At 47.2% G+C, this 20,459-nt stretch overlaps 1 protein-coding gene across 6 annotated transcripts in view; it reads right to left on the bottom strand.

Moving 5' to 3' along the window:
• The window catches only part of NSD1 (nuclear receptor binding SET domain protein 1), a 62,943-nt gene that overhangs the window by 32,594 nt on the left and 9,890 nt on the right, over window positions 1-20,459 (bottom strand). For 5 of the 6 annotated variants that reach the window (XM_083798533.1, XM_083798535.1, XM_083798532.1 and 2 more), the window contains 5 exons: window positions 13,036-13,171; window positions 9,906-10,078; window positions 5,388-7,968; window positions 1,675-1,796; window positions 1,236-1,527 (listed from right to left, as the gene is read on the bottom strand). In XM_083798533.1, the coding sequence (XP_083654659.1) occupies window positions 1,236-1,527; window positions 1,675-1,796; window positions 5,388-7,968; window positions 9,906-10,078; window positions 13,036-13,171 (3,304 nt within the window). The remainder of the gene's footprint in view (window positions 1-1,235; window positions 1,528-1,674; window positions 1,797-5,387; window positions 7,969-9,905; window positions 10,079-13,035; window positions 13,172-20,459) is intronic. The other variant, XM_083798536.1, reaches the window with a different exon arrangement.

Below are 20,459 nucleotides of genomic sequence, written 5' to 3'. Positions count from 1 at the left end.
AAACAATCCAATCTATCTCGTCTTTTGTATCACAAGCTCCTTGTGGAAAAGTGCCAACTACCTGTATACCTTACATAAAAATGGACCTCCATTTGGACTTCTTTCCAGAAGAAGATTCCAGAAGAATCCAATCCTACCACTGACAAATACAGCCCTGCTTCCTCCCGCTTCCACTCCCACACCACTCGTACCAGTGCTCTTGCTGCGTACAGTAAACAGGCCATAGGACATGCTCCCAGTTAAAACCACCTGGTAAGAGATGACTCAAGCAAAGTAGCTGTAAGCTGCATTGGCTTCTTGCTCAAGCTTTTCGCTGGCCCTTGGGAATAACAAGTTGCTAGATGTGGGCAACAGTAGAAATGTAAAATGACCAGGAAATTGTGATGCTATGAGTGCAAGACACTCCACAGGAACAGCCTACTACCTACCCTACCCTGTTCATCTGCTTCTTTTATCAGCCTTGACTATGTCCTTCCTACGACACACGCCTCTGCGCAGATACCAGAGACATCAGACACCTAACGGAGGACAACACATCTTCGTTCACGGCAAGCCTCTGCCCACAGCTCGGGCACTGCGTGCTTCAGCAAGGCATGAGCTTTCCCACAAGTGGGAAGAGAAATGCAACCCCTGCATGCTGGATGTTTGCTCCACTGTGTGCTGTTCTCCTGCATATCCAACCTCAGGTTCACACTCCCAGTTTTCCCTCCTTTAATCATCGCCAACTTTCCATTTCCATCTGACACCCACAGCCCCCCGGTCCCAGAAATAACAGGCTAACTGATCTCTCAGTGACTACACCTCTCTCTACATGCTTGGTTTATTATGATACATATTTATATTTATTATATATTTATTAAATGTGTGTATACACACACACCATTTATTGTTTCTATAAACAAAATAAACACTACAGGAAAATACATACACCAACAGAAACAGCATTCCCTACATGTTTACAAAGCCAGAACACCAGAGCCTTGACCCTGGTCACGTCTTTACACAGAACAGTAAAAGCAGAAGATAATCAGCCACCTCACTGCATAACACACTTCACCTGCCCTCTCCCTTCCCAGCACCAGTAACGGTCTCTGAATGAATCAAAGCAAAATAAATAAACCAATAACCAAACAGATCAGCGGTTACTAACCTTTTAACTTGGACTGAAGCAGTATTTCCAATGAACTTGTGACACATTCGCTTACGGGAGCAGAATCACACAACCTCCCACTTACCCGATTTCAGGAATCTCTCCTCTGCATCTGGAGAAGCAGAAACTTCAGAAACATCTGAGGAAGATAGCACGAGCTCTGGAAAATCAGAAGGTCCTTCTAGAAGTTGGTGAGTGGGATCAGTGGAATGGGATCCTAGATCTGAGAAGGAGCACTCTGCTTCAAGAATGGGAGGGGAGTCTTTGGTTGAAGATGGAGTTGAAATCAAAGGGCTCGGCCCCCGCTGGGTGTCTCTGTCAGGACTGCACTGTGCAGGAAGACCTCCTTCAAATTCAGACCTCGCCACAGAATTCACCTAGCGTAGCGAAACACGTTGATGAAAACATTTGCCCTGCGCAGCCTCGCAGACAGCAAAGACGCTCAGCAAGCAAGAACACAGCAAAAGCACGTGAACCGGAGCCCAAAAGCAAGAGACATGAAGAGCACATTTGCCTTAACCTACCTTTTGCAATTGCTCCTGGACTTTCTTTGACTTTTTCTTGGGTGCAAATAAGTGATCATATTCTTCTGCATATTCCAGAAGCCGTTTACTTGGCTTTCTAAGGCGTTTCCTCTCTGAATGTACTAAGAAAAAGGAAAGCAGCTTCAAGACTGTGTTTCTGAGAAGATCACAAGACAAATTCTCCTCATGATCTGCAGGCAATAGCTGCTCCTGCCTTTTCTCTTCTGCAGGCTCCACGTGGGAAGAGCCCCGGTACTTCATTCTCTTTGATACTGCCTTATCATTTGGAGCTTCGCATTTCCATAAGCCTGACATAGCGAGTGACATTTTTAAGGCCTTCAAGCACTTCAGGTAAGAAATTAAACATTAGCTATCTGACTGAGAGGCTCCTAGGAATTTCATCCAACATCTTAAACAAATGACATTTATCCTTCATGCAGTACTCTTACCGAAACCTAACATCTGTTACAAACTCAGATTCACTCTACTTTTCCTGTTAACCCAAACTCCCTTGGGTTTAAGGGCAGGGGCACAGGAAAAGGCTGCTTTCCCTAACACAGTTCAGTCACCAGCATCCCTAGTGCTGTGTCAGCCCGACTCCTTCCCTTCGCCTCCTCCCCAGCCTATCTTCTCACAGGCTTCAAGAGCCCCGCATTCCCCGTCTGCCACCGCAAGCCTCTTTATTCCCTTTGCCTCCCCACAATACGTTCTACACCGAGACCAGGATGGCGAGGGAGCAACCCATCCTCCCCAGAGACTGCAAGCTGCCCAAGGCTCGGATGCCCTTTTCTTTGTGCTTGCACAACACCGTCACAAGGGAAAAGCCTGGCAGTAGGGATTTCCCCGGTACAAACCTAACAGCTCACTCTCACAACACCCAGCTCACAGCAAGCTCCGGAGAAGAGCTCCGATACCATCGTACTCATCTCTACTCAGTAAGCTAGCAAGCTGATGCAAGTTTACGTCATCTTCTCACTTTCTCAAATACCTTTGACTTTTCCCCTTCACTAGTTTCCGGAGTTATCATCGTCACAGCAGTTCTAGTCACAAGAACATTTGTGGTCTCCTGGGAGTTTATGAACAAACACTAAATATTCTGTTCTTTACTCCTCTTCCCGGGTGGAAGGTGGGTTTTTCTTCTTTGTCCAGACACGTTTCACAAAAAAGCATTCCAGTGCAACACTTACACGAACAGGGATGTTGGACGAGACTGCTACACTTCACTGGGGCTTTGTGGTTAAACAAGCACAGAAGTGTCAAACTTGGCCAAAAGAGAAGAAAGGAACTTTTTTTTTTCCCCCAAACACAACTATTCTCAGCTACTATTAACCCTCTGCACAGGTGTCTAAGTGAGATCTACATTTCAGCACATACCCAGCTCCAGGCTGAGTGTCTTCACCAGGTGACTACCGAGAGCCTCAAAGCCACCCAGCAGGGCACGCAGCACTGTACCAGAGGAAGGGTGGCTGAACTGCACTTTTTTCCCCCTAAAGTGAACCCTGTACAAGAATCTTATATGCAATCTGATTGGCAATGGCAAATGACATACCTTAAAAAGATATTATTTGTATGTTCTCAGTCACAAATGCTACCAATCATCTTGTCATTTCTGCCTTACTCGCTCATTTCTGCCCTACTTGCTCGACACCCCACTACAGATTTTGCAGCAGAAACATGCCGGATGTTGCCATTTGGCTACGATGAGGACTTGTATAGTTTGAGCTCAGTGGAAATTACACAGTTGTGAATGCAATCTTTTGTGGCCCCTTACATGTCTGCCTGCGGAGGAGGATTAGTCACATCTTCTCAAAGCACTGGCAAAGAGAGGAAGCCCGTTCTCTTCTGCAAGCGGCAGTTCTAACCTCCAGCACCGTTCTCTCTACTTTCTGTATAACTGGCCTGCTCCAACACAAAGGAAGACCAGTTTCCACTGACGGACCTTTTCCAGCACTCACTCACTCTCTGCCCATCCTGCACTGGGGACACCGCAGCAGCCCAGACAGACAGCTCCTCACGCACGGAGGCTCCGCTGTCTCCTTACAAACTCCAGGTGTGCTTCAAGGCTGGTGTGCTACCGAGGGCAGGGGAACCAGATTACACTACGGCTGCTGATCTGCCACTTCTGCAAGCAAACCCAGGCCCACGCGCTGTTCCTCTGCTGTTCTCCAGCCCGCTGCCCCAGGCCAGCCCCATGCGGCTCCCGCCTGCCTCCCGCTGCCGGTTCTCCCGGCACGGCCGCCTCCTGTCAGCTCCTCTCTAGCTCTCTCTGCAGATTTGCACCTTCACCTCGCTTCACGAGGTGCTGGGATGCTTCAACTGCAACACCATCAGGAAGCCACGAGAATCCAGTGGTGCCCTTTGCATAAAGCAGGAGCTCGCTTCGGCAGGCTGCGGCCTGGCCTCTCCACACAGCCCCATCCCAGACCAAAGCTCAGCTCTCTGCTTCCTCTGGGAGGACTTAAGTCCTCAAAAACACACAGCCAGAGCAGCCGGCGAGCGATTAAGCTTGCCATGATTTCAAAACACGACTTTTACCCAGTGCATCACACCCTATGGGCCCATTTTCTGCGCCTGCTGTGACTTGCCCTTCGCAGGTCCTGTGACCATGGGGCCAGATGTTGTCTTTGCACTGCACAGGCGTGCAGCAACCGCTTGCTGATGGCAAAGTACTCGTGCAACAAAAAGGGGACACAGGGAACACGAGTGCCAGTGTGCCTAGAGGTTCAGAACTCTGCCCATCATTCACGCTATTACCTGCGAACAGTTTAATTTTGGTAAAATCTTTGTAAAAATTCCATTTCAGTGAAATTAATGCGTTTCATTAATGCTTGCTTCCCCAGATTCTTTGCAGAAGCCTGAGGAAGGCATGTGTTGCACATGGTTCTGCTGGACCTAGCCAACCTTTTTCATTTCCCCCCCTCCAACCTTAGCTATCCACAATAAACTCACCCAGACCCCTGTGGGAGAGGCAGGGCTGTCTGACCCTGTGGCCCCCCAAAGCATCCTTCTTCTGAGGCGACCTCCCTTTGGACGAGGCTGCCTCACTACCACGCGCCATATTCCAGACCCATCTCCATCCCAGACTCCCTGGCAACTTTCCCATTTTCTTCTCCCTTTTATTTTTATCCCTCAGACAGCCCCACAAGTGTTGCGAATGAGGAAATCTGTGCAGTTCCCCGACTCATTATTAGCAACTAATAAACCTCGCATTAAAATAAAAACAAACAAGACATTGTCTTGATGAAATACTATAGAACAAGTCAAAGAGACTATGTCTAAGTCAAACAGCATGAGGTGAGAAAAGGGGGGAAGGAGAGAGATCTTTTTATGATCAATTTCCTACAACTTTCTAGAGCTATCTATCCAGCTAAAACCAAGCATGTGACTGAGGGAGACACTATGAAGGTGTAAGTTAAAGGAAAAAAATCCTAGGCTTGGAAAGATCAAAATTTTACCTTTCACTGTGCAGGAACTAATTATTTGTTAAATATCTAAGTTTTCTAACCAAAAGCTAAGCAAAATCCCAAAGTCATGCCAGCTTCTTTGTTCTCTGTGCTGACAGAGAACCCAGAAACAACACACTTTTTCTTCAGCTCACAGATATATACACGCCTCCATGTTGTCAAACAGCCCAAAAATCTGCATCTTATGCTTTAAATGAAAAATTATAAAATGCATAAATACACACTCTGGCGCAAGTCCAGCTCCCTTACCTTGTGCAGAGAATTCAGACTGGGGAGCAAAGTTGCCAAGCTCTGTTTCTGAGTCCATCACACTGTTGTTTGGCTTACCACATACATTCAAACGTTTCTCAACTAAGTCTAAATGATTCTCATAGTCCTGACCTGTTAGGTCTCCCTCACGCACCTTTGAATGAGGGGAATGCCTACGTCCCAAGCACTCATTTCCCTTCAGTGAAAAGCCATGAGAATTCAGGCCAAGGGGACTTGCCAAGTTTCCTTGTTCCCTAGATCTACTGATGTGCTTATTAGATCTAGCACTGCTTTGGTTAAAACGCTGCCATCGCTTTTTGGGTGCTACATGATTTATATCATTAGCCTCATCACCAAGAGAGCTCTCACTATTTGCCTCTGAATCCAAGTCTGGACTCTCCCCATTTTCAGCAGAAGTGCAGCTCTCAGTATTTCTACCAGCTTCAGGTCTCCTTCCAATACGACCTAAATTGTCATCAGATAAACAAGCAGAGTCTTCATCAGTTGAATGTTCTGTTAAATCAACAGACTCTTTCCTCCCAGTATCTTCTGCTTCATTACCTAGAGGACTGGTAACCGAACCGTGAACGCGGAATGCATGTTCTCCTGAATCTCTGGATAACCGACTTAACAACTTACTTGGCCCTCCTGGTTTTAAGTCCTTTCTGTTTGAAACTGTCTTATCTCCAAGCTTTGATGACTGCTTAGATTTTGAACAGTTGCGTTTGGACACGCAATTTGTGCCATTTGTCCCAGAAACAGCAGTATTCGCAGGCTCCCTCTTACTAGTACCAATCCCTGTTAACTTGGCTGGAGGATTGCGTGAAAATGAGGAGTTGCTTATACTGGAGTTCGCATTGACCGTTTCCTGGACACAATCTCCATTTTTTTCTATTTTATACGGGGGACCTACAATAGACAAGGATGTCAGACCACTCGCAGAATTGCTTCCAGAACCATCGGCTGTGCTGGTATTTCGATACGGGACTATGTTCTGACCAGTCATCAGTTGCTGCTCTTTTGCCTTACTGTCATGAATATCCTTCAACATCATTAACAAGGTGCTGAATCTGTAATTTGGCTCAATAGGCAAACGACCGTGACCAGAGGCGGAAGAGAAAAGTAAAGGTACTGTGGCCTTTGGAGTGCCAGAGTCACTAGCGTCATCATTCATGGACCGGTAAGAGAGCTCCTTCAGCTCCGACAAGACGTGTTTCACCACAGCCGTTTCTATTTCAGCAGAATCCCTGGGTTTCTCGTGCACGTTGTTTAACAGTTTCTGACCATCAACTTTTCCACTTCTCAGAAGAGAATCTTTCTGAAGGCCAGAGAAACCTTTGGTATCAGAAGAGCAGCGCTTCACGCCACCCTCCTCTTCTGCAAGAGAAGGCTCCAACCCAGAACCTTTTTCTTTATGTTTGCATTTTATACTCCTGATCCGGGGCAATTTCATGCTTTTCGGTTTTAAGGTTGTTTGATTTGCAACAGCAGACCAGGAGTTGTCCTTGGAAACACTTTGGGGAGTAGTGTGTTTGTTTGCTAGGGAAAGATTGTCATTTCTCACATCTGAAGAGCGCTCAAGAGTTGTCAATGACATCTCAGCATCAGAGGAGCCTCCTTCAAGCTCCCCATGTGCAAATTCAGCATCAAGTCTGCTGGTTACGGAACCTCCCAGAGGTTTGCGATCTCTGTACGACTTCTTCCTGGCCCTTCGGTTGCTCTTCTGAGAAAAATACATAGAAAGCTTAATGTTTCCACTTGACGTCATAGGAAATTCCTTCTCCACCTTATCTGAAGAATCACTGACTTCAAGAGTGCTAGAGGCTCTCTCTGAACTTTGGTCCATGGTATCCACATCACTGTTCCCACCATCCGAGAGGGAAGAGGATGAATCTGACTCTGTTTGCTTTTTCTCAATGCCAGCCTCAGACGCAGAATAGTGTATTTGTAACTTGGAGCTGCACAGAATGCCCAGGGAACTTTTCTCTCTCTCCAAAGATGCACTGGAAAACAAATCCCCTTGGAGCGTGTTCTTCAGAGCACCGCTTTTACAATTCTCATAGTCTGGTTTCAAAGTTATCTTTTCGAAATGTCTTTCTCCAAAGGAGGAGAGCAAATGGTTTTCCCTGGTGCTATTGGATGCCGTCAGGCTGTTCGCAATCCGGCGAAGCTCATGAGATGCATGCTTATCTGGTAGGTCCCCAACCATCATGTTTTTAACTATGCTCTCTGGCATTTTTTCTTTGATTTCTCCCTTGGAAGCTTCTCCTCTCATGCTATTCTTTTTTACTCTAGTCCTCTTTCTGCTGTCAGAGCTCTTTTTCACGTGTGGCTTAATGTGCAATTTTCCTTTTTCACTGGCTGAGTGTCTCGAGTCAAACGCCAAGGATTTAAAACAGCCATTCAGCTGCCTGTCCTTTTCGGCTCCAGGGCCATTGGCATAGTATTCCGACTGCACTTCCTTCTCACTGTCCAGCTCGCTGGAGTTCTGGCTGCACTTTTGATCCTCTGGCCCCCCGAGAAGAATGTCTTCTGCCTGTCCAACACTGACTTCCCATTTAGCCATAAATCTCTGGGGAACCTTAAAGTTGGAGGAGACAAAAAAAGAAAAGAAAAAAAAATGAGGGGGTAACCAACAGGATAAAAGTGAGATAGAGATGGACAAGGCGCAGAACAGAGTGACAATCCTGCATTTTGCATCTTTAAGACAATTAACATGGATTCCCCGAGACTGTACCTAGAGGACACAAAACACTCCTCCCAGGTAAATACCCCACACTCTTCCCAAGCCTAATAAAAATCCTCGTGCATTCCCAAAATAGCAAAACTGCAAGCACTGGTCTCCCAGGGACCAAACACCCTGGCATCCCACCACATCCCAAAAACAACAGTAGGCAGAGGGAATGCATATGGCATGGAACCCTGACAGAAATGCAAAGCAACAGCCCACAGGGCTCTCAATGCAACTGTAAAATCATTTTCTCAGAATATTTGCACAGACGTGTGCTTTTCTTGTTCTTGATTGTTCCTGCATCCCTTGAAATCAGGGCACAATTCAGCCTTCCCTCTCCACAAACTCACCGTGGTACAAGCATAAGATCCAGAGACACACACCTAAAACATAATCTAATAGATTCAACATATCCTTTATCCATAATTCTCCCAGCTTCAACTCCACCCTTAGAATAAAACCAAGGGCACACTGCATACTGGACAGGAACCTCTGCTAACATCTAAAAACAACAAGAAACTTTCTTATTCTGATTCTTATCTGCACATGTTGTTCTTGGCTGCACAACAGAAAACCAAATGCTTCACAACTGCTCCTAAAAATCAAAACCTATTCCATGGCAGGAGGAACATCTCAAATTTGATACTTTTCCCTTAAAAAGAAAAAAACAGCAATAAATTATCGTCATAGCAGATTTAAAAAAAAAAGCTTTACAGGGCCCAGTAGCAAAGCAGAAAAATGCTCTGATTCAGCCTCCTCGGCTGCAGCCACACTGGTGCTACGATTTACATACAGGATGAGATTCTAGCCACGAAGCGTTTTAATTCCTAGGACCAGAAATGTTACTTGGGAATGAGTTGTTAGGCGAGGGAGGTGAAAATAGAGGTAGCAAAGTTGTTAGGCAAGCTACTGAGCACACCCTTGAAAAAAGAAAATAAAGCCTTACACTCAGGTAGCTCACATCTGCAAGAGCAAATTTAATCCAATTGCTTTGCACTAACAGGGGTTAAGTACTTAACTGCTAATAAATTTCTTTAAAAAACAAAAACCACAACAGACACCATTGCCTAGTATGACTATCTGCTCTCTCACAGTAACGTGGTAGCCTGTTTACTTCATTTTAACAATTCTAAAAAGTTAATTTCTGCAGCCACGATCCTAAAGACGTAGACCAGACTTGTGTGTCACATCACATCGCACTGGCTACAACTGCTCAGGGCTGTTATGTTTGGAAATGGAGATGATGCAATGAGCCACAAAATTCATTCCTACCGGCTCGCTGACAATGTTTTCCAAGTCAAATGATAAGTCCTAACAGGTTTCTATAAAGAGAACTATCGAAGCGGGACTAAAAACCCCACCGCTTTATCTCAGTCAGTAATCTAGCTCAAGTATGCAACTCCAGCTCGACTTCAGATCAGCCAAAAGGGGCTGCCAGAGAGCACAGGAAGTTCTTTAAAAGCGCACTGTAATTGGCATCAGGAGAGGGCTACGCTGCTACAACTCCCGTACTGACGGGGACCTGACTCCTCTGCCTCTCAGAGCTCTGCAGGGCCACAAAAGCAGTGGGTACACCCTGACATAAACATAAAAGGGAGCCCAGAAACTCCCAGCGGCTTATAAACCGTGCTTGTTAGGCGGATGCAGAGAATCGCTTCCCTGGCCCTGTTGCTGCAGTCCCTGCCACAAAAGCAAGCTGTCAAAGTACACCTCCAGACACAAAGGAATACTTTTCATTGTGCAGATTCAAGGAATCGAAATCGTATTAGAGAAAACAGATCTTTCACCTTATGTTTGTAGCCTTTTTCTTTTTGCTTTCCTCTTCTCCGCAGAATAGGCAGCTCTTCGAACTGGTGTCTTCCTTCAAAGAGGACAATAGCTTTGCCAGCCACCCAGGCTTTCTCGGAAGGTTCTCCTAAGGCATCCACATAGTACTCTCGGTATGGTCTCCGATTGGAAACTATTTTGGACAATTTAACAGAATTAACCCCTTGCACAAAACAGAATAAAGATGCATAACAAGAATCATATAAATCAGTTGCAATTTGACAGTTATTTTTCCACACTTTCTGCTTAATAACATTCCCACCTGAATGCTGGCTCTAGCAATTCCCAGTCAGAACTCGGGGAGACCCCGACGAGCCCTGCTGTCTATTTTGTGTTGCTACTCTGCACTTCTGCATTTTTCTTACAGCGATTAACAGGTCTAAGATATCTGCCTCCCTAGAGCAACGACCACTGAGATTGGCTGCAAAACAATTTTGAAAAATAGCCAAATGTTGTTTTGTGTTTTTGTTTTGTTTTTTCCTTGAGAGAGGTAACATACTAGGCAAGCCATTTCTTCTTGTTTCTCCCCAATTAATAATTAAACAGCCCAGCCCATTTGACCATCAGGAAAAGACAACGGTGCACCCGCAATACTCAGAAATAAGAGCCTTTCGGATAGGATTTACTCATGCAGGTCATACCTCCCCCAGCACAACATATCCCATCTTGCTCAACGCTTTGTTAACAAACTCTTACTCTGGACATGAAATATGAAGAGCAGCATTTAAGTCAGCCACAGATGCACGCACACACACTCTACGTGGAGTGGGTGCGCTGGGACAAAGCGCCAGTTGTAACGAGTATTTCAATACCAGGGGCACTAAGGTGCAGATCAAGAGAAGAAAATCTTGAGAGCACAATCACAACCACTTGAGGATTTTTCAAAGACGTTTTCTGTGCAAGAGCTCTGAACAGGCATGATACACTTAGGAACTGAACCAGAATTAGGTATGCTGGCAAAAAAGGACAGGCTACAGGCATTAGAACAAAGCAAATGAGGCTTGAACAAGGGATATAAACTTTTCCCCCGCATTTCACTGCGGCGTGTGTTTCCTGCTGTCCTGGGAATACCTTCACTGCCTGAACACGTAGCCTAAACCCTGCAGCCCGGTTTGTTTGTGCTGCCTCTTCCAGGAGCGCCAACGCAGCACCAGCAGCCTGGCGTTCAGTGATGCCAGAATTAAGCTTCTGACCAAGAACATAAAGAGGATGACAAATGCTGGCGGGGGAAAAAAAAAATCGATCCAAGGACAAAGATGACAGCCGTAGTCCATCCCATCTACAGCAATAGGACTCAAGCCACTGAGCCTCGGTTTTCCAGCTCCAAAAATCTCTACGTCACTCAGCTTGCTGAGAAAAGGGAAAGTGCTTGAAACGAAATACCGTGCCTCGAACCAAGAGAAGAGCTTTCTGCACAAGTGATGAGTTTGAAGCAACCTGCCTTGTTTTGAAGGGCTGGTTCCCATGACAACGGGAGAGAGCTGAGGCAGGAGGACTGTGCTTCCTATGGTGCACGCAGAGCCCTGGCAGCTCCTTTTGCCCCAAAACACCACAGTTCGGATCCACCTGCTCTGCCGTTCCTCCCCTCGGGGAGGTGAGATGAATAGATTACATGAAACCACAACTGGAAAATGCAGTTTTCCCCAGAGTTCTCTTGATGTGAACATGGATAAAACATGACGGGAGAGTCTCTCATGTAGCTGGAGATTCGATCTTGCTGGAATTTGTTAATAGCATGTTTCTTCCCCGCAGAATTCCTTTATTAGAAATCGCCATACACAGGCTGAGGGGGATCGCTGGGCAGCTATATATATTAAATCCTGTCCATAATTTCACTGGGGCTGGGGGACAGAGGACAACAGGGGTGGATTCAGACACCACCTTTGATGGGAATTTGAGAGCCCAAAAGGGGCTATTTAAATCTGCACATTCAGGATTACCCAGAACCAGATGAACGCCTCCCAAAGGAGGAAGAGGAAGGTGGAGAAATAGCAAGTAAGACTACAGCAACCACACTTGTGGACAATAGGAGTGAGCACAATGTAGAAAAGGCCACTTCACGTCTCTAGAGAGACAGCAGATGGCTCCGAGCCTGTGGTCACTAGAAAAACGTCTCCTCACTCTCAGCACGTGGTTCTTTGGCTGCTGAGGGCCACAGAGCTGTCAGTGGCAGACAGCACCATTTCAAGGGGTTTCTGGTTACCCACAGAACAAAACGAACCAGAAGGGAAAACCCAGAATAAATAAGCCTTTCCATTTGTGGCAGTGTCCCCATGGCAGCTAGTATGATCCTAAAAGCAATGAGAGAGCTTTCAAATAAACTGCAATTTCCAAACCATCACTTTCCTTCTGTTCTCGATGACTTATCTGCGCTTCTGTCCTGACCTTGTGAGACTCCGTTCCTTCCTGTCTCAACCCTCTTCTTCCCTGTGCTCAGGCACATGCAGCTCTGTCTTATTTCCCTCCATCCCTTCCCCTCACACTCAGCTAACACACTAATGCCCTAAACATTCACATATGTGGTTCCATCACCAGATTTTTCCGATATTTCCCCATAAACAGCCCCCTGCTTCCCTGTGCCAAACAAGGCCAAGAAAATATTCACTTCCTCCCACACATTCACATCACACCTTCAGGCATTCAGCAGCTACGCTGTTTGACCCCACACACCACTTCACAGCCTCTCCTGCCTCCCCTTCCCAAGCCTGGCCGACCCTCTGTGTCCTCGCCGCTCCAGCCTACCCAGCTCCGCTTGCCCACCCTTTCCATCCGCTGCACTCCTCTGCCCTCACCTCTTTGATTCACCTCTCTCTGCATCTCTTTTTCCAGAGGCTGCACTGCCCTGCTCTCACCCCGGACACTCGTCCTTCTCATGCCCTGGAAACCAAAGCCTACAGGTCCAGCAGCTGCCTCTGCCTTCCATCAGCTTCAGCCCCTTCTTCCCCCGTCACCTCCCTGGTCTAGGTCTGCTTTACAGACCCAGGTCTTCAACTCTACAGTCTATTTCTTCACATCTTTCAAGGGCCAGATTTTTTTTTTCCCCCATTAATAAAGAACTCCTCCACTTTGCGGTCTGAGTAGATACAGTACCTTTCATTTTTGAGTGACAGTCCAGCACTGGGTCATGACAAATTGTGCATGGCCACCATGGGCGTCTGTTGAACTTGGCCCAAACAAGATCCCCAACTTCATACTTCACTGGAGTAGGTTTCTTCTTGGCTCGGATCTTTGGGGAAAAACCAGAACACAAGAAATCACTAAAGCTCCAGATGCTTTTAAAGAGATTTGCCTCCCCCCTGTGCGCAGATTACATCTGGCCACCAGAGACATTTACATTAAAAAGCAAGTCCTGATTTTACTTAGTGACTCCTACACCTTCAAAGAACACGAAGGCTCTCCTCATCCTTCTGAAAGGGTGAAACAATAAACTAGGGTTGGTTTTATCTTTTTTTTTTCCAGTATGGTATGTGACCTCTGGTAAACGACTGCACTCCAACTCCATCCATTTGACCAGGTAAATACCTTGAGACACAACTAGCACCGATGACTTCACTAACACCAATTTGTTCATTTCAAAGGTTGCGGCGTACAGACAAAGTAATAAGAGACAATGAAATATTCCTGTCTGGAAGGAGGTGATGAGAACAGCAAATAAGGAATCTATCAATAGGGAGGGGAAAAAAAAAAGAAAGAGTCAGTATGTACAAGCTAATGACTGTCTTTCTTCTTACAGACGCTCAGGAAAAACCTTCATCATAAAAGCATCTGAAACCAAGGGCAAGTACAAACAGAAAAAACAGCTTATGTTCTAATTTTTGGTTTGTGTGACCAGAAGGGCTCTTGCCCTGCCCCAACACAGCATAGCAGGGCTAGGGAGCAGAACCGCAGCCACCCCTCCTCTGTGAAACGCGACGGAGGGACCTCTGCCGGGACGAGGACTCAGGAGCTTGCACGCGTCCTGATGAATCGAACAAGACGGGGTGCAGGAGGTTTTCAGGCGATACAGGAGCCCCGTGCCCGCCGTGAGGCACCCCACCTGTTTACCAGCACTTGCCGGTGACCCGTCCCAGGCGGTTTCGGCATTTTAAGAGTTCGGAGCAGTGCTGCAGGTTTCCCTGCCAATAAGCACCAGCAATGTGCTCCCCATTAAAGCTGTCATGGCATAAACACACACCTTCTCACTTCGCTTTTTCGCTCTGCTCGCCACCCTTTGAGGCACGCCTCTTGCAATTCACAGTTCAACATCCTAGAGACTAAAACCCAACAGATCTAATAAAAGGTATATCCCACCTCGGGTCGAGGTTTATGGGATTTCTTCATGTGGTTATAGAGACTACAAAAGGATAAACTCCTCTGTTACATGAAAAAAAGGCAGGTAATTACGTTACAGACTACATTGCTGGAATTCTTCTCACTCAGCCATCAAAAGCCATGCAATAACTTATTTCTGAACAAGAGCTCAGAAAGGCAACGTGAACAAGCACGGGGCAGGGGCTGCTGAGACCCCCTTGCTCCGCACATCATTTCACCGCCCCACACCACAGAGGGGAGCTTTCTGCACCAAAAACACACATCCCTGAGCAAGGGAAGCAGAGGTGCCAGCCTTGCTGGCACCTTAATCGTGGGTGCTTTTTGAGATGCAAAATTTGTGTGCTTTTTTTTTTTTCCAGCTTATGTGCTCTTCTTGTAAACATTTACCCCAGCTATTTACGCATTTTTCAACCCCAGGTCTTAAGGGAAGCATGAATATCATCACTAAACACATCTCAAACGCCTTGCAGAGTACACACAATGCACGTGCATCCTGCTGAAATCTGTAACCCGAGCGGAGTCAGCTGGACTAGCAGTAAAACTATGCTGGGGATTTGCTCAAGTCATTCACACTGATTCACCTGAGCGACACCCACAGCCCCTGCCCAGAGGCAAGTCTGCATTTAAATCAACCCTTTGTCACCCTCTAATGCCACACACAGCCTAATGGAAACGTGGCTTTCCCGAAACTGTCCAGCATTGTCTGAATGGTTAACTCTCTTCCCAAGCACTCAGCGAGCTTTCAGCAGCACTCCTGTCCCCAGCTATTCTCATGCCTCAGCATTAAGCACCACAAAGGCCCCACCAGTGGGCACAGAAGGCACCGGTCACTGTCTTGCACTATTTTCCCCATCTCTAGAAGCAGCAGTTATCGTCATTTCCAGGTACAATAAAATTTCTTCGTTTCAACCCTGCTCTGTGATCCATAATTGCAGCCCCAAAGCATTTATTTCTTGGGTCAGAATGTAACAAATTTCTTTCCTAGTATTTCCATTTACTATGCAAAGATCTAACCGTTAATAAATCCTGACTGCAAAAGCTTCAGCCCTGCGGTAAGGATGACTTACGTGAACCAGGGAAAGCCCCACATTTTTGAAGCACAGCGCCGAACTTCCGATGCAGCCCCCGTATGTGGTCAGGGTACTGGATGTTATTCCAGAGAGAAATCAAATGTTTGAGTGTTTAAATAACAGCAAAACTATGCAAACGACCGCATACCGGGTAGGTCCTGCTCGGTAACTCTGCTGGAGATCCCTCCTTTGGGTGCCTTCAGTGCAGGAGCTTGGGCTCGTGAGGAAGGGCCAGAGACGGCCCCGCTCCACCTGCGAGCACCGGTCTGTACTGCACGGTGTTCTCCTGAAGGAGCCACTGCTGCTTTGTTATCAGCTGTTTGGCGTTAATTTGCTGCTCGGATGAGACAAGCTACAGCCTGAACTCTAGATTATACGCAGTATTTCAGAGCACTTTGTGCTATTTTTGGAGAAAACAAGAATACATCTTGCGAGTGTTTTTCTAACCAAGCCCCCCCCACCAGCCAAGACCCCAAACAAGCACCGGTCCCTGAGGAAGGGACACAAGCAAGGTTCAGCAGCAGGACACAAATGCTTCTGCTTCGACAGCCACCTCCTGAATTTGTATTACACAAAACACAGCAGCCTTTGCAAGTCACTGAGTGAAGCCGAGTGTCGGCTTAGGGCAGTATTTCATGGGAGCAGGCCTTCTATTAGCCACGACAACTGCACAAGCAGCATCGCTGCACTCCTGCCATTCTCACCACAAGACAAATATGTAACAAGCATCAAGCAAGGAAAGCTTACGCATCTAAATGGCTTTATTATTGTACACATACGATAAGCCCTCGACCGTCTCTCAGCAATCCTCTTCCCTTTCAAATAACCACATCATTAAGCAGTGACAAAAATAAAGCCTATCCAATACCCACTCCGGCTGCGTCACCTCGAGCTGCCGTTCATGAATCCATTCACCTTGCTGGAAGCGGTGGCACAAAACACCACAAGCACACCCACACGCTGGGAGCTCCGGGGTGCACCTCTCACCTCTGCCACCTCGGGCGTGACTGCAGGCACCTGGGCATCCCAGCAGCGTGGCTGGGGACACAATTAACTTGGTAAAGCCCCAGCGAGACCAAATGTCACGCACAGTGGCAGGTGAACTATTGTCACAGGCCAAGACCCCCAGTGACACGCAGCCGAGCAGCCTGGCTTGCCAGAGGTTGAGCACCCAGCATAGCCCCACACACTTGAAATTCAGACCCGGAAAACCATCACAGAAAAGGTTGGCCAAAACAACCCTTTCACGGTTTATTCCTGCCTTAACTACAAGCGTGACGTTATTCAGTGAAGCAAGGGACAGAACACGCTCCTCAAGTGCGGCTGGGGCGGCAGAACAGACTGCGTGAGGACGTGGACAAGGAAGCAGGAAGCCGCTGACCCCAAGAACAACACAAAGCCTCTGTCAGCCTGGTACAGGCATGAGCAGACCCAGAGAAAGCCAAGGAAGAAGATGGAGGAGGCGGCACACCCAAAGGATAACCGAGCACTACACATACACGACACCAACAGCAGGCAGCCAGGACCGCTCGCTTCCTCAGAGCGCCACCACAGCCCCGGACACACCTCGCCCAGCCCAGCGCCACGGGAGGATGGCGGCAGCCCGGGGCCCCCTCAGGCCTCTCCTTGCTGGGCAGCCCCTCTCCCACTTCTCCTCACAGCCCACCGGGCATCCCAGCGGCTCCCTACCCCCTTCCAGGTGGGGCTGGATGCCCTGGTGAGGGCCGGCCTCCTACCCGCCAACCAGTTTTTTTCCTTTAAAGCTCAGTGATAAAGAGTTTTTTTCCTGAACAAGAGGAAATGACAAGTTCACCTACTTCCAACCCACCCCAGGTACTCCCCTAGCGCTGACCCTGAAGCTCTTTGTACCAGCCAAGAACCGCGAATAAAACAAACCCGGGACAGGGATGACACATGCAGGTCCCTGGGGCTGACTGGAACACAACCAGCCCCACAGCTGGCATCCCAGGTGCCACACCGAGGACACGGCACTCCCAAAATCCTGCCGTTTCCCCACCACATAGCAGGTTGCCCACCCTCTGCCCTCACAAAGGAGGGGCAGCACCTGGGGCACAAACTTTCTGTTAAAAGTGCCTCCAGAACCAGCCTGGAAGCACTGCAAGAAATATCTCGAGAGCTTTCACAAGTTGGTGCTTCCCCGCAGGCAAGCTCAGGCCAATATTTTGCTTCTTACTCTTACAATCATTGAGTTAACTTACGGCAAAGCTGCTCAGCTCTGTGTTAAAACCTCAGCCCACTGAGCTCAGGTTTGTCCTTCTGTCCTGGTCTGCCCAGCTGCGATCACTGTGGGCTCCAGATATTCTAACCGAACCTAAACCTAAAAAACAGCTACGACTGCAGCTGGTATACAGTGACTCCTCCTCACAGTCAGAGACAGTCAAAAATAAGACTTCTACCACTGCCCTTCTCTTGGGCTCCCTCCCACCCTCCCACCCCTAAGCAATCCACTCCCTGTTCACTACTTGTCAGCTCCAGCACTCGTGCGCTGAGAAATGAATGAATACAGATAGAAGGAAAGACGATGGGACTTGGGAAATAATCTTTGTTTGTGAATATGTTGCATGAAAAAGATAAGAAGGAGATGAGATTAAGAACAAAACTTAAGGAACCAAAGTCAAGAATGGTAATTAATAGCTGCTTGTGATGAAGCCAAAAAATGAATTCCCATTAGGAGCGATTCTTGCTTTTCAAGTAAGCTTTTCTGAAATCAAAACCAAATCTGTCAAAAAGCAGAAAACGGAAAGAAAAATAAATTATATCTACTTCATAGCTCAGGAAGTATTTGAAACCGAGCAAAAAGAGGTCAAAGTTTCCTCAGTACAAAGTAGCACTACAAAGCAAACGAGCTGTGCAGCCTCCACAGGCAGGAGCGGGGATGCTGGCGCAGGTAGAGCTCAGCTGTCAGAGCGCTTACGGGGCTAACCCAGCTCGGGGAAGGGCTGAGCCCAGCTGAGGGAGCGAAAAAAAAACAACACGCAAACCACAACACCTGTATGGTGAAACCATCCCCGCCCTCACCGGAGCAATCTCACCGGCACTTCGCTTTATGGCAAGCTTCGACGTGAACACGGATATGATAGAGGACTGCTGGAAAGCCACGGCCAGAACGTGGTGCTGCTCGGGGTAGGATGGCTGGGGGAAAGGATGTCTGGGGATCGACCTCGCAGCACCACACGGGGCCACGGGGAGCGTGCAGGGCACGTGCCCCGACCGTGCTGTGCTGCGCCAGCCCCCTCTGGCTCCAGCACAGAGGCGAGGGCAACGGCACCTGACCTACATTCAGGCCCGAAAAAGTATGCCGCCTCTTATCTGGGACCATCATCACAAAGAAGTGTTCAATACTCACTAATTAAATATTCACTAGCTGAAAATGCAGCGGGGGTTATGATACAAGCCAAATGTCTCTTATCTATGTGCCTGTGGACGTGCACTGTCTTTGGCTAGCCTGTAGTACCCTTGCCCAGGCAGTGGCAGCCTACAAATGCAAATTGTACAAATTCATGTACAAACTACTGTAAAAGGTTAAAATAAAGAGAGCTGATTGCATTACATTGGGTAGTTCATACATCCTGAAGCAACCGTTTCAGGTTTGGGAGATATAAACGTACATACTTAAATAAAGAGCACACTACCGTGAGAACACCAGGGCTCAGACACAAAGATAACTGGGCGACAGCATCTCTGCTTCACCACTTCGTTAATGGCTTAATCATTTTTATGATTTGAATAGAATGACAGTGCAATACAAAGCTTTGACGCTTCAGCATCACGGTAACCAGAAATGGGTCTGACAGCAGGATTTGAGGGAGAAGGGAGGAAGCGGGAGAGAAGGGGCACAGACTCACCCGGATTACGCAGTGGAGAAAAACCCACAGACATGAAGATTTCAAACCACTGCCAGGAGCCTGAAGCAGAAAAGCTACTCCTGGGAACGCTCACACTTGCTTATCTGCATACATTTTAAATGATAAACTGAGTTCTCTTTAAATTTGGCTTCTTTTACCCGCACTGTTTCAAGAAAGGGAGGAACTGCAGGCATTACCAGAACCTCGCAAAGTCTCACAAAGAAGTCATTATCAACAAATATTTTCTTGTATCAGTGAACTACAGATAAAAAAAAAAAGAAAAACAACTGAAACCAGGTCATAAGATCTGCCCTCTTTTCAGCCTTATTTTTGTGTTTGGTTACACTGTCAGACTGTTTACAAGCAAGACGTCCAGTAAATGCAACATTCATTTTCAGAAATTAGGTTTCAAAATCCATGAAATGAAAGCCAGATTCAAATGGTGCAAACATTAGACTCTGTTATTCTCATCTGTATATGTGAAGTGTGCACTTCATGACAGGCTGTAACCAGAAGGAAGCAGGACCAGAGAACAGAGTGTACACGCACTGCAACCAGTGAATTAGAGCCTTAACAGCTAAAAATTGGGAGTTTGGGTCACATTAAATGAGGAACTGCCCACACTTTGGGGTTTTAATATAATTCCAGGGTCTTCTTTAAAAGCAACATCTAACTAGGGCTTTTAAGTGTCATTTCCCACAGAAATTATGACTTGCCCACAGGAGAAGGAGGTACAAAATCCCACTTCGTTATTCACAGTCCGAAGATGTCGCTTCCGCAAAGCTGCCACCTCCTCAAAGCCAGCAGGTGCCCGGTGTGCAAGCCATCGAACCGTTCTTCCAAACAAAGCAGATGTTATGCTCACATCAAAATTTTAAAGTTTCATCTGCTTTTGCTGAAATCTCAACATTTTTGAACACTAACAGTGCTATACACTTGCGTTTACTAATTTCTTGATACTTGCACTCTGGCTCGTGCCCTGAGAAGGTTCGTGCTTCAGCCATCTGGTCCTGCGAACTTACACTTAAGAGAGGCTCCTTAACCCTTACGTCGTGGATCCAGCTTCTTACGTACTCGCGTTCATACTGAGGCCAGCCAACAAACTAAGAAGAATCTGATTTGGTTCATTGCTGCTAATTAACCTGTGGGCGGTCAGGGCATTGCCCAGAACAGCAAGTGTCTGAACAGGTGTTTGGGAAAACCAAACAAACCAGCACCAGGGCAAGCACAGGAACTATTACAGGGAGATAATCATCCTGCTCCTCGC

This window comes from Anser anser, assembly GCF_964211835.1.
Source record: "Anser anser genome assembly, chromosome: 14".
In the NCBI taxonomy this organism is placed as follows: domain Eukaryota; kingdom Metazoa; phylum Chordata; class Aves; order Anseriformes; family Anatidae; genus Anser; species Anser anser.
Note: the sequence above shows the minus strand (reverse complement) of the source record. Positions and strands in the feature narration are given on the sequence as shown.